The sequence below is a fragment of the Onychomys torridus genome, chromosome 8 (genome assembly GCF_903995425.1).
Source record: "Onychomys torridus chromosome 8, mOncTor1.1, whole genome shotgun sequence".
NCBI lineage: Eukaryota > Metazoa > Chordata > Mammalia > Rodentia > Cricetidae > Onychomys > Onychomys torridus.
The window spans coordinates 49,473,511-49,487,735 of NC_050450.1; the positions used below are offsets into that span (position 1 = coordinate 49,473,511).

The following is a 14,225-nucleotide window of genomic DNA, read 5'->3' on the forward strand; positions in this document are numbered from 1 at the left end:
GCTTCTAAGGACGGGTGATCGTAAGGACGACACACTACAAGAGAAAGTGCAATCTTAACGAACAGTGTAACTAATAGCTTTGGTAGTTCCGTTTCAGAAGACAGGGATGTGTCGTTCATCTAAGGTAGCCTTGCACCATGCCTCTGTTTGGGACGTTCCTTCCACAGTGCCCGTGAGATCTGCTCGGCACTCAATCTCTTACACACACACACACACACACACACACACACACACACACACACACACACACACACACGGCCCCGAGTTCGTCTCCAGCAAAGAAATAAAGACACAAATAAAAGCACGTTAAAGCTTTACTCCCGAGGCTTTACCACGCCATCAGCAGAAACAAAGTTAACACCTACGGAGACCGCGAGCGTCACGGCGTCCAGCTCGATTTTGCCCAGGTGCCCGCAGAAGATGGAACTGACAATGCTGATGAGAAAGATCATCAGCTGCGCCAAGAACTGCAAGGAGCAGAAAAGGCGGTCACCCTCGGCCTTCCTGCGGCCGCCCGACACCCGCGGCGGCTCCCGGTCCTACTCACCACCGGGCCCGCGAGCGCCACCAGCGCGGCTGCCTCCCGCAGCACACCAGGGGACAGCGCTCCCCGCAGGCCGCCAGGGATGCGCCACTGCGGGGCGTCGGGTGGCTCCGGAAGCCGGGTGGCCGCGCCCAGGCTGTCCTCGGCGGGCTCCATGGTGCAGGCTCTGATGCTGGCGGGAACGGCACGTGGAGCTGAGGGCGGAGTGGCCCACTGCGGGGCGCGGGCAGCGGCTCGGGACCCGCCCCACGCGCCACCCCACCCCGGGCGCCGCGTCCAAGTCCAACCGTCACCGAGCGCAGCGCGCGCGGGACAAGCCTCGATCTGGGTGGCTGGAAAATGTCATCGTATTTACCCAACAAGAATGACTCTCTGCGGGAGGCTTTAGGGGGTCCCAACCAAACCCAACCGATAGAAGGCTGTGGGTGTAGCTCAGTGAGGAATACTCGCCTGCAGTGGATGGAGTTCCAGCCCCAACCACCAAAAGAAAAACAAAATAAATTGAACTGGTTTTACTCACAGTCGCTGAATGGAACCGGTTTTACTCACAGTAGCTGAATTTCCTAATTGTGTTCCTTTTCTGTTCTTTGAAAGTTTGCTGAGTTATCAGTGTGTACATAACTCTTTAAGAGGCTAAAAGAGTTGGGCTTCATCTTAATGCCTTTATTAAAGCTTTGTCCTCTGGCCACCACCAGGAACTGTCACTCATGTTTAGATCTTCACCACATCACGGCTCCAGAGGCCTTCCCTGCCTGCATCCCCACAGGAGATCTGAGCTCCCTCTGATGGTTAATAAATGATGTTCGATCACAGAATAATAATCTAGAGACATTAAAATAACCGAGAGACATAAAATGTATTTAATAGAACTCACACAATAAAACTATAGAAGCAGTTCAGATACAGGTCTCTATCTTAGAAAACAAGGCAGAAGAAATGGGAAATCCACACCTGAATACAGTCAGTACACAGCAGTCCTTGTTGGACTGTGGTGGATGAATTAATATTTCAACATCATCTTCCCCATATTGTTTTAGACCACAATATGGTGTTTCTTTATTCCTTATTAGAAAAAAATTTTGAATTCTCAGTTCATAAAACCCATAAGCACAGCTGAATTCTGTTAGCTAAAATGACTGGCCACTGCCAGGCCTGTGAATTGTCTGTAAGTTCAAAGCTACATGTGGTCCCTGACTTACAGTCATTCACTTTCCAAGGGCTCTCAACTTTACATGGGTGCAAAAATGACATGCATTTAGTAGAGACTATTTTGAACTGGGAGCTTTTCCTGGGTTCACAATGTGTGACACCATCCTTCAGCAATATGGGACAGTGATGGTGAGCTACAGCCCCCAGGTGGTCCTGCAACCCAGGGGTGAAAAATTAACATTCTAGTTGGTACAGTATTTGGAACAGTGGTGTTTGGTAGGTTAAGTGTATTGCATGCATTGTCCACTCCCAAAACATGTGTTCGTTCCCTCTCTCTCTCTCTCTCTCTCTCTCTCTCTCTGTGTGTGTGTGTGTGTGTGTGTGTGTGTGTGTGTGTGTGTATGTATGACTCTCAGTCTCTCTGTCTCTCTCTCTCTCTGTGTATGTGTGTGTGTGTGTGTGTGAGAGAGAGAGAGAGAGAGAGAGAGAGAGAGAGAGAGAGCATACTTGTTAGAGGGCCCTGAACACACTAAGCAGGTGTTTGTCTGTCACACAACACCCCCAGTCCTGATGTAGTATTTTCAATATGTGTTGGTTTGGTCAGGTGTTAATCTCATAAACTGAGGAGCACCCGTGTGGCTTGATCTTTGAGTCTTCCACATCACTCAATTCTGACATAGACTCTCACTAAGATCCCCCCCACCAAGACGACTACCACTCCCAGGAGTAGGAGCCCTCGCCGGAGGGCTAACTGTTTCCCAGACAGTTTATGGCTGTCCTTCGGGTGGACAGGCGAAACTTGTTGCTGGTTCGTCTGCTGGTCCAAGTGAGTCTCATCTTTTTTTTCGAGATCTGTCATCATGATTTCCCCATGGCTTTCAGGACTCACTGTGAGGATAAAAGCACCTTAGTGAGCAGCATGAAAGGATTTTTAGTTTCATATGTACAAATGCTGGTTATTATTTATGATTATTGCTAGGAGAGAGTTGATTCGAGAAGCAGTTGTTTTGATAAATAAATAAAAGAAACCATTGTTGACTGCTAGGTAAGAGATCTTAGGGCTATGCACCTGCTGCCATCCCTTAAAATGACTATTAATGTCCCTTCAAGTTATTATGGTTGGTTTCAGATAAGGCCCTGCAGAGAAAACCATAAGGAAGCCATCAGAATTGCCAAGCCATTCTGACCCACTCTCTGGCTGACCTGCCACACACTTTGCCCACTACAACCTCATTATACTGACACTCTCTGTCCAGACGTTCCTGTCCACCATTTTGCACATGCATGATTTGTGCATGTTCAGAAGTGTCCCTGCCTTGACCTATGCTAAGTCTCTCCCATAGAAATAGGCATAAGTGACTCCAATATAATCTTTTTACTGCCTTTGCTCCCAGAGATACTCATAGGGGACAAATAGGGGCACATTTGTGTTTCTTTTTGTAGTAAGAAATGGCAGCATTTTACAACTTGCAAGAGCATATTTGCACCCCATTCTCTAGGAAGGAATCCATGAGTGCCTACTGTAAGCAGCTTGCGGGTAAGCGCTGCTAATGGTCTGTTTGTTCAGAGTTAACTTTCAATCTAAATGTCATCCAAACTGGCTCAGGAGAAATGCAAGCCTCAGTGACCTTGGCCAGCCCTCCCCTGCTATGAAACTCAGAGACAAGGCCAAATATCTGGCCAGGGGACAAGACTACACTCTGAAAAGGTTTATTGCCTCTTGTGGTTTGAATATTTCCTCACTATGCTCTTTTTCCTCCCTTTGGGACAGTAAAGTACATCCTGGTGCCATTGTATGTTGGAAGTATGTGATCTGCTTTTTAATTTTGATCTTACAAGAGATAATACATAAGAGATTGCCATGAGTTTCAGAAGAGACTTTGGACTTTTAAACAGGGTTGAGACTGTTATGTGGGGACTTTTGAAGTTGGATTGAATGCACTTCTGGGTTATGTTATAGCTACAAGCCTATGCAGGCCAGAGAGTGGAATGTGGTAGTTTAAATGAGAATGGTCCCTAAAGGCTCATAGTGACACCATTTTGAGGTGTGGCCTTGCTGGAGGAAGTGTGTCACTTTGAGGTTTCACAAGCTCAATCTAGGCCCAGTGGCTCACTCTTCCTTCCTGCTGCCCGAGGATCCAGATGCAGAACTCTCAGCCCCTCTCCAGCACCATGTCTGTCTACACTCTGCCATGCTTCCTGAACCTCCAAACTGTAAGCCAGCCCTCAATGAAATGTTTTCCTTTATAAGAGTTGCCATGGTCATGGTGTCTTTCACAGCAATAGAAACCCTAAGACACCTCTGTTCCCTGTTCTCTGTAAATATGCTAGTAAGAGAAGGAGGAGGTAGGCAGGGCTCCCTCGGGCTTCTCACATCTTCCAGTATGCTGAATAGAGCACAATTTAAAGATTCAATTCTCGGTTTCTGTTTATCATGATAGAAAACCAAATGCTATCCCCAGTACTGCTGAGGGAGGATTTCCAGGACACTTTTGGATCTTATCTCTGGGTTGTGCTTATTGGCTTTGTACTTCATCAGGAGATGACTCTGGAACCATCCAAGTAGGGATGAAGATCTTTTAGAGACACTGTGCCCCTTCCTTCAGCCATCAGACTAGTACAACAGTGGTTCCCAAGACATTGGCATCCTCCCGAAATCTCATGCTAGGAGAAGGAGAAGGCCGATGCCTGGTGCCAGCCAGAGAGGAGCTTGTCTCCCACAAAGAGATTACACAGTTCTGACAACTTCTCAGACAATCTTGCAGGAAAGACTATCAGTGATGTGTCGCTGAGGGGCAGGACCACATGTTGACCAGGACTACACACCTATACATTCCTTGTGCCCTCTGCTTAAACCTAAACCTCATGTCAGGACCCTGAAGGAGAAGGGGAGATCTGTCACTGGACCTTTTTATTTGTTCCTCTTTCCAGTGTGGCTATACTGAATAATAAATCCCCTTTCTCTGCTTCCCAGCATTACTTGTTTGCTTAGTTGGCCCATTGAGGACAGGGGCTGAGTCTGGGGTAGAGCTGCCAGGACCCAGGCTCTGACCCTAACAATTGCTGGTAACAGGTCCACGTTTGGTCCATTGTCTCTGAGCGCCTCTATTCACTCTGCAACCTGCTCTGCAGCCAGCCTGGGGAGCCAGAGAGCTTCCTAGGGTCAGGCTTTTCAAGGGGCTGATACCTGCCTAATCAGACTGAAAATAAAACAAATGGAGGACAGATAAACTAAGCATAAAACTCAAGACATTCACAGACCTGAATATATGGGACCCTCCACCTCCAAGGACCCACTGAGTACCAAGCAAGATAATGACTCACACGAAGAAGACTCAGGTCTCATGGCTTGTGGAATAAGGATACTAACAGGAAAACACACTAAAAACTTTCCAAGAGAAAAATAAAGGCAGATTACCTAGCAGCCTAAGAAGAAGGCCGGCATCAGCTGTCTTAAAAAGCATGAGGGTATAAAGTGATTGAGTACACCTTATTTGAAATGCTTGGGAATTAGAAGTATTTCATATTCCAGTGGTTTGGATTTCAGAATATTCCAGATTAGGGATTTTCGATCTGTGCTGAGATTGTTACAATGGCCTCAGAGTCATGACAAAATATTTTGGAACATCATAACACAGGTTTCACCAGGCATGGTGGTGTACACCTGTAATGTCAATTTGGGAAGCAAGAGGGTCAGAACTTCAAGGTCACTCTCACCTAAATGCCAATTCAAGGCTAGCCTGAGCTACATAGATCCTGTCCAAAAAAAAAACCCAAAAAACAAAAACAAACAAACAAACAAGAAAAACTTTTAAATTTAGACAATATTAGATATTAGGTCACATCTACAAAATACTTAGGCTGTGTCTGCCAGTTCCTCACGTGCAATCCTCACAGTAAGGACACAGGATAAATAACATTATTTCCTGAAGTTGACAAATTAGCCCTTCCTCTCAAAATAATGGTTAAATCAGAATAAAATGAATTTTAAAAAGCATCTTGAAGGTGGCAGAGAACTAATGACACAAAGCAAAGTCCCAGAGCAAGATCACAAGGAAGCTGGAAACCTGCAGGGTGAACCAGCCTGGGGACGGGGCTGGCTTTGCTCTGACAGTCTGTATGTAGACCTGTGGCCCAGGGCTGAGCAGCACCTGGTGAGGGTGGGCCCTGCTGAACCCCTGTGTCTGGGCTTGCAGGATTTAAAGATGTCTTCACCTCCTTCAAGTCTTGTGGTGTGTGGACTCCCACATCTACAGACATAACTAAACACTGTTTTTCTCCTGTCTAACTTGTATCAGGCACAGAGTGCAGGAAGGTAGAAGGAATTCATGTCTACCTCGCTCACAGGAGTGAAAGGTTAACATTACTAACCTTCCAAGGAACTGGGGATATGGAAGAATTACTAAATTGACAGAAAAAACAAACAAACAAACAGCCTAATGTAATTGTATTTTCATGATGCAAAAGTCCAAGCAAAAACCTGCTTAAAGTGAATGATGCTTAGCCAACCACAGGAACCACATTAAAACAAGGATGCAAATACCAGCTTCCAAGATGTGCTCCTCACGCAGGAATGCTAAGTATCAGGAATAAGTCTGTGCCCAACATAAAGGACAAGTGTGTGAGGGGATGATCTGCCAGCTCTCCCACTCTTGGCACTACGTGTTCTTCTACACCTAATGAGATGTCCACTGCACCCCATGAATAAGTACAATTATTGTACATGGACATAAATTCTCAATATACACTTAAAAAGAAAAGGAACACCCGTAGAATGTTTGTAGAAGTACCAAGTATTAGCAGAGGGCCTAAGAAGCTTGAACTATCACCCATAACAGTTTGTTAATGTGTGGAATCCAAGTGAACAAGCTTAAGTCAGTTTATCTCAAAGTGGGTGGAAACCGACATTTGTGTCTGAAACTTCAGTGCCCCACTTCAGTGAGAGCTCACAGCAGCTAATCCAGATGTGTCCCACAGATGCCCCTGCAGTCCTGTATAGCCAAGGTCTGCCCCAGAGCTGAGAGTTGTAGCATACCTGGGTGAGCTGGCTCCTGAGAGACAGCAGAATTCCCATTCAGGACCACATTTACCTTCAAATTGGCATGTACTTGAGCCTAGAAAAGTAAGTGAGACTCAAAGTTAAGACCAAGTGTCAGCAGGTAGCATTGATAAGCATGGCCACCTGGTTTAGGAGAAGCTATGTCCCTGAACTGGCATGTGAGATAAAGCATTACTGGATCACTATGGAACTCTCTTCCAAAACTGAACCGGGTTCCAAGAGAGAAAGGGGAGTAGGCTAATCTGAGAGGGAGATGGACCAAGGCATTTGCCTTTCTTCATCTTCTTACTTCAGCTGCCATTTCTACATCCTATTTCCAGACCTCACATTGACCTGGGAAAGTGAAAAAGAACCATACAGTGTCTTACACACACACACACACACACACACACACACACACACACACACACACACAGAGTAGTAGGGCAAACTTGGAGAAAATCTCTCCAGTTCCAGTTCTTCTGAAATTGGCTCTTCATAGCAAGAGACTTAAAATGAAATCCTGTTTTTCTATTTCACTGAACAAACAAAGGGGAATGAATAGGACCAGGATCATGCAGCCCTTCACCTTAAAATCCTATTAAAACAAAACAAATCCAATAATAACAAAAAAGCATAAAAATGGCATAAAAAAGAACCTCCCAAAATGAAAGAATGCATGCCATATCCGGTCTGGTTTGGCACTTTCAGAGACTAGGGCACATTGAGGATGGTTACCTGTTGACAGGCGAGTTTCCAATTGAGCCGAGCAATGAAAACCAGAAAACACAGGGCCTGACAGACACTGCAGATGATGATCCCTGACCACAGACCTGCACGGGAAGATATTTGACAGGTTAGCTCAAGGAGACAATAACCACACTAAGTCAGCTTCCATGGGCAAGACAGAACCCACAGTGGGCTAGTGACCTCCATCCTGCAGAGGCTCAGCACTCCCTAAGGCCACTGCCGTGATTCACAATGTCAGAGCAACAGGTCCAGGAAGCTATTTGGGTCCTTTTTGCTTATGGTGATTGGATATTAAAAAATGGGCCAGTTGTAAAGAAATACTTTCTCCAGAAAAATCATTGTTTTGTGCTCCTCAAAAGAGGAGACTAACTTTTTTTTACATAGGTATGTATGTGGTCTACACATGCATGTGTGTGTATGTTTGCATGTGTGTAGACAAATTGGGAGAGTGCATGTGTTTGTGTAATTGTGGAGGCTTGAGGTTGATGTCAGGCATCTTCCTTGATTACTCTCTACTTATATATTGAGTCAGGGTCTCTCTCCACCTTATATAATGAGGCAGGGTCTCTCTCCACCTTACATAATGTGCAGGGTCTCTCTCCACCTTATATATTGAGGCAGGGTCTCTCTCCACCTTATATATTGAGGCAGGGTCTCTCTCCACCTTATATAATGAGCAAGGTCTCTCTCCACCTTATATATATTGAGACAGGGTCTCTCACTGAACCCAGAGCTCACTGTTCTGGCAATCTGACAGTGCAGCTTGCTCTGGGGATTCCCCGACTTTGCCTCCCTACACTGGTATTACTTGGTTTTACACCCACCCAGCTTTTTACCTGGGCTCTAGGGATCCAAACTCGAGTCTTCATGGTTGTGTGGCAATCACTTTACCAGATGAGCCATCTTGTCAACTAAAGCTAATATTTTTATGGCTAATAAGTGAGTTTAAATATTTCATTTTTAATTTGGATATTACTCCTAGGGGCCTTTGATTTGAAAATTATTGTATGTTACTGTCAGCTAAAAATTAGCAAAACAGAATACTAAACCTCTCATTAAAAACATCCCTGGAAGGAATAATGATATAATTATAATATCAAAGATATTTTAAAATAAAATTTAAAAAATCCCTAAAGCTTATGTACATTTGTGATGTCTAAAAAGGAAGCAAACTACTGGGGATGGAACCCAGGACCTCACACGTGCCTGGCATGCACTCTCTACTGAGCTGCACCCTCATTGGAAGAGACTATCTTAGAAATCAATCTCTACATTCCAAAATTCTGCTTGTAAAACCCTGCTCCTACTTTGCATGGATATGGAGATGACATGTGGAATAGTAGAGAGGTTAAATTAGAACCCACAAATCTTTCTTCATTGTTTGTTTTGTTTGGTATGCACTATGTAGACCAGGCAGGCCTCAAACTCATAAAGATCAGCCTGCCTCTGCCTCCCCAGTGCTGGGATTAAAGATGTATGTCACCACACCTGGCAGAAATCATCAATCTTAAAAATCCCCCAGAGATTTCTGCTCAACCTTCAAACCTAACTTTGTTTGGGCACAAGCTTTGCTTCCAGGGCTGGTTACACTTGGGAAGGACTGGAGGGTACACAGAGTGGATCCCCATGTCCTGGTGAGTCTATCTAATAAACTTGCATGGGGCACATGGGGAACCACGGATGATGAGCAGTTTGTCCACAGTGAATGGGCAGCAGAAGCAAAGTTCTGCCAGTCAGGAAGGGCTGAGCACACAAATGGACACTGACCACAACACATGAGACTCCAACTCTGCAACCCATTACTGCAGCAACCAGCCCATGTAAGGAGCCCCTCGCCTCATAACAGCCCAAGAAGCCCACCTGCTAGAAACTACACCCACAGAGAGCCAAGTTACCACCACTAGGAAACTAAATCATGACTGTAACCAGCAACTGGCAACTGACAATCTCCTCATCTAGACCATATTAAACCTGGACCAATCACACAAGGCCATGTCTCTTCAGCTGCTTTCAATCAGGACACACCTGAGCCATCTTCATCCCCCATAATGCTCTCCACTCCTCCGCTTGCCTTTCAACTCTCTGCCAAGACACCGGTTCCCTTGCCTAACAGGATATAGACTTTGCTAACTGATCAGATTCATAGAAGGGCTAAGGCTAACTTCTGAGTCATAGTTCAAAGGCTTATCTTTACTCTGGTAGGTTTACAGCTCTGCTCCTTGGTAGCAGCTGCCCTTGAATCTCATTTATCAGGATTAATCGATCAGTCTGCTCTTTATAGGAGTAAAGTCAGTGACCACCTACCAGTCCCAGGAGAGAGTAAGAAAGGCCTGTGCCTTCTTCCTTCAAATTCCCAGTTCCTACATGGAAACTTCAAGTTCATTCTAAAGATTTTTGACAGACACACCCAGCTAGCTCTAGCTGTAATTTGAGTTAGGAACTTGATTTCCACTAATGTCATAATACCTGTTAAAAGATACAGGGTGACTACCAGAATCCTATCCTCTGCGCAGGGCCAAGAATTTGTGTGTTTGAAAACCCTGTAGGAAACTGATAGCCGTTCCAATTAGTCAGTCTGCATGAGAAAGCCTGCAGCCTTCTGAGGTGCTTCTGGGAATGCCATGTACACACTGCACACCCTAATGGTGGCAACATGAAAGGTGAAACCAACCTGTACTATATACTTCTATCTAAGAGGCCATTGGAAGGACCAAATACATGCTCACCCACAGCCCTCAGCTCCCCGGACCCCTGCCATTTCCCCCAGGAATCCCCTGATCTACTTTTCACACAGCAGATCGGCTTTGTCAATTGAGGTAAGAGGAGCCAAATACAGACTTTGGGACATAGATGTATCTATATTTAAAGCAGATTCCTTTCTAAAATTTTAACTCAGCCAGACATGGGGACACACACCTGTAATCCCAGCACTTGGGAGGCTAAGCAGGAGGATCCCACGTTCAAGGCCTCCTTGGACTACATAAGAAAACTTTCTAAGATAAAAATAAGAGAAGAAAACAACAACAGAACAAGGTTGGACATAATTGAACATGCTGGTGTGTGGTGGTATTGTGTTCCCCAAAATATTGTGCATGCTAATAAACTTATCTGGGGTCAGAAAACAGAACAGCCACAATATTAAACATAGAGGATAGGCAGTGGTAGCACACACCTTTAATCCTAGCATTCTAGAGGCAGAGATCCTCTTGGATCTCTGTGTGTTTAAGGAAACAGCCACTCACGGTGACTCACACCTTTAATCCCAGGGAGTGATGGCAGAAAGCAGAAAGGTATATAAGGCATGAAGACCAGAAACTAGAAGCATTTTTGCTGGTTAAGCTTTTAGGCTTTTTAGCAACAGCTCAGCTGAGATTCATTCTGGATGAGGACACAGAGGCTTCCAGTCTGAGGAAACAGGATCAGCTGAGGAACTGGTGAGGTGAGGTGGCTGTGGCTTGTTCTGCTTCTCTGATCTTTCAGCATTCACCTCACTACCTGGCCCAAGGTTTGTTTTATTAATAAGACATTCTAACGGTTCGTGCTACACTGGCGCATGCCAGGATGCAGAGGCAGGTGGCTTTCTGTGAGTTCTAGGCCAGCCTGGTCTACATAGTGAGTTCTAGCTTAGCCAAAGTTATATAATAAAACTGTTTTTTAAAAACTGTTTTTTAAATTTCAGACGTATCATTTACTGTATACAATGATCGCATCACAAGGAGATGGAAAAATCTAATTACCTTGGCCTTGAACAGTCCACATTGTCTGCATACATCAAAACAGTACTTTATGCTCTATAAATGTTCATAATTGTGTTTATCAATTAAAATAATATTGCAAAAGAGACTAAAGTATCTCCTTAGTATTTTGTACTGATTGCATGTTACAATAATAATATTTTGGAAATGTTGTGTTAAATAAAAATACTACTCAAAAAACTAGACTCCTCTAAAGTGTTTCCTTTGGCTTTGTCCTGGGCAGACCCAAGCCACGAACAATGCCAGAAACTCAGCCAAATATCATCCGCGCCTTCATGGCCACGGAACTCTGGCACTCTCCTTCTTTGAAGAACAATATTTTTCATTAAAATATTATTGAGCTTGAGAAAAAAAGAGTGACACACTTACATATGTGGGACTGGAAGTCCTGGGCAGCTATCGGATGACGCCTAAGCACCTCCGAGCCCGCCACACACCGATGAACTCAAACAAACCATGCCGCAGTCAGTCACTTCTTTACCCCAAAGACAACAGTTGGGTTTTCACATAACCAGTTACTCATTGCCAATGTGTTCTCAATTATTATTTTAGAAACCAAAGCTGGACAGTTATCTACTCCCTACTTTAAAAAAAAAAAAAAAATGAACTCTGGTCATTTCAGAGCGTATGGGTTCAGCTCCCTGCTTCAAACACAGCAAGGTCATACAGAGGAATCTGCCCCAGCATCCCTTGCTCTACATTCCTCCCATGTGTCCCTCTGCAGAGATACATGAGAGACATGGATGATGACAAGTGTGGAGCAGAGGCTGTGGAGGGTGACAAGGTGACAAGGAGCCCACCGCCAGCCCTGTTCCATACTGAGTACACAGGGTACTGTTCTGGGAAGTCTTGTGTCTAGCCTCTTGCATCCTAGCCTAGGGCTTCCCCACATCACCCTAAACTCCTCAATACACCAGGAGAAGGCCTTAGTATTGTTGTGTCATGCTAGGGGCCTTACAGTACTATGGATCCTCATTAAAGGAACAGGGCAAGGTCTACATACAACATGTTTCCCAGTGCATCAGAGGTCCTGGCCATCAAGTCCTGGGACTAAGGACTGGCTGATTCAGAATGAGGAGACCAGGAAAGACCCTTTACCATACTCCACTGCTGACACATGGGCAAGTGACCAGGCAGCTCTGGATTCACGGTCACTTTTCACCCACTGCCTGCACACTCACTCTCTGACAAGGTTCAGGAGTGTGGGGAAAGTCAGGGCAGAGGAGTGACGTTTCCCTGCGCTTGGACATCATCCCCTGGGCCTGTGGACAGCTGGCCTGTCTTCCCACAGTTAGGCTTACCTATCACTCCCAGCTTGGCTGCGAACATCAGTGCAATCCCGATGGGGAGGCCAATCACATAATACCCGATGGCGTTAACGATAGCTCCAACCTTCTGGTTTCCAGTGCCCCTCAGAACACCTCCACAGGTACACTGTGGGCAGGTGACAGCCATCAGTATGAACACAGCTGGTGCTTTGAAAGAGCCCACCTTCCAAGCATAGAAAGCCCCTCTGTGGTCCTCAGACTTGAACATGACTCTAATAACGCTTTTGCAAAAGTGGCCATGATAACAATCAACAGTAGCCCCTCTAGACCACTCCAGCCTCTCTTCCCACTTGAAATTTAGCATAATCCGAGGAAACAGCTTACGCAGACCATGGAAGCGTGTGGGGGAAAGCAGGCTCAGTACTCACAGCAAGACTCTCAAAGAGGTGGGACACAGCGTAAATGGGGACCACTTGAGCCACCAAGGCCACGATGTCTCTGTCGGAAAAACAGAGTGCATGGTAGTTTAGTGAGAAAGAAAGGGCCAGAAAGACAGCTCAGTGGTTAAGAGCATTTGTTTTTGCAGAGGACCCAGGTTCAATTCCCAGCTCCTACATGACAGCCTTATAACTGCCTCTGACTCCAGTTTCAGCAGGTCCAAGAGCCCCTTCTGGCTTCCATGGGCACCAGACATGCATGAGGTACACAGACACACACCAGGCAAACATCCATAGGCATAAAGAGAAAAGAAACAAGAACTGAAGGTCATGGATCCCAGGAGAGGAGGCCCCACGTGTACCCTCGCTCAGCAAGGCCTGGGCTCTTTGTCCAGCTGCCCTGATGTATTCACAGCATCCCAAGTGGAGACAAGTCTACCATTGTGTGACACACATCAGAAACCAATTTTCTAATACATACAGTTCATAGCTTTTTTTTGGGGGGGGGGGAGACACATGCAATCCATTTAGTCAATAAAAACCAACGGAATGATTTAGTACCCATCTACCCACCAAAAACAAAGCTTAGATTGCACTTGCCACTCTCTGTTTAACCCAATTCCTGAGGCAGACCTTGGATGCACATCTCTAGAGCTGTCTGAGTGATGCATTACAGAGCAAGCCTGCACATGCTGTCTGTACAGAGTGCCACTCAGTGGCAGAGCGTGCATGAGTCCCTGTGTTTGGTCCTGGCACCATCAAACAATACATGTTCTTCCCAGTCAACCAAGTTTGGTAAGAGTATTCCAGGGTTCTCACTTGGACTCTACCCTTAATGCTACAGATTTGTATTTTAATGCCTATGTGTAAAGGGAAAGAAAAAAATGTTACCAGGTGAAGCACCCTCAGAGGCACTGATTGGGGAAAAGAAAAAAAAAAAAAAAAACTGTCTGGCAGTGGATATTTGCTGAGTGAATGAATAAAGAACCCAGCATGGGACTGGATGGTCTCTTCCCTCAAACCAGCACAGGAATACAGTTGTTTGTTAAAATAAAGCTTTGGATGAGAAGTATGTGCAAACAAATCCAATGACCACTGCCTCTCGGGCCACACCATGACTGCCCTGTCCCCACAGACCACAGTTCTTACCACTCCTGTTCAATGCTCATGGAAGTAGAAGCAAATCCAAATGGATATGAGGAGACTCCCCTTGCGTGGCTCACGGCCCTCCTCTATGACTCTAAGCCTGCTCTGGCTTTTTCTGCCTGTAGATGACATTCTCTC

At 45.5% G+C, this 14,225-nt stretch overlaps 2 protein-coding genes across 2 annotated transcripts in view; both read right to left on the bottom strand.

The window, feature by feature from the left end:
• The window catches only part of LOC118588258 (multidrug and toxin extrusion protein 2), a 45,320-nt gene extending 44,620 nt beyond the window's left edge, over positions 1–700 (bottom strand). The window contains exons 1-2 of the mRNA XM_036194477.1: positions 548–700; positions 366–467 (exon numbers count right to left, since the gene is read on the bottom strand). Of these exons, the coding sequence (XP_036050370.1) occupies positions 366–467; positions 548–700 (255 nt within the window). The remainder of the gene's footprint in view (positions 1–365; positions 468–547) is intronic.
• A 1,465-nt stretch (positions 701–2,165) lies between these two features.
• LOC118589741 (multidrug and toxin extrusion protein 1) overlaps positions 2,166–14,225 on the bottom strand; it is a 37,674-nt gene continuing 25,614 nt past the window's right edge. Inside the window, exons 13-17 of the mRNA XM_036197275.1 lie at positions 12,933–13,002; positions 12,538–12,670; positions 7,470–7,564; positions 6,729–6,807; positions 2,166–2,581 (exon numbers count right to left, since the gene is read on the bottom strand). Coding sequence (XP_036053168.1) covers positions 2,355–2,581; positions 6,729–6,807; positions 7,470–7,564; positions 12,538–12,670; positions 12,933–13,002 — 604 coding nt within the window. The 3' untranslated portion in view covers positions 2,166–2,354. The remainder of the gene's footprint in view (positions 2,582–6,728; positions 6,808–7,469; positions 7,565–12,537; positions 12,671–12,932; positions 13,003–14,225) is intronic.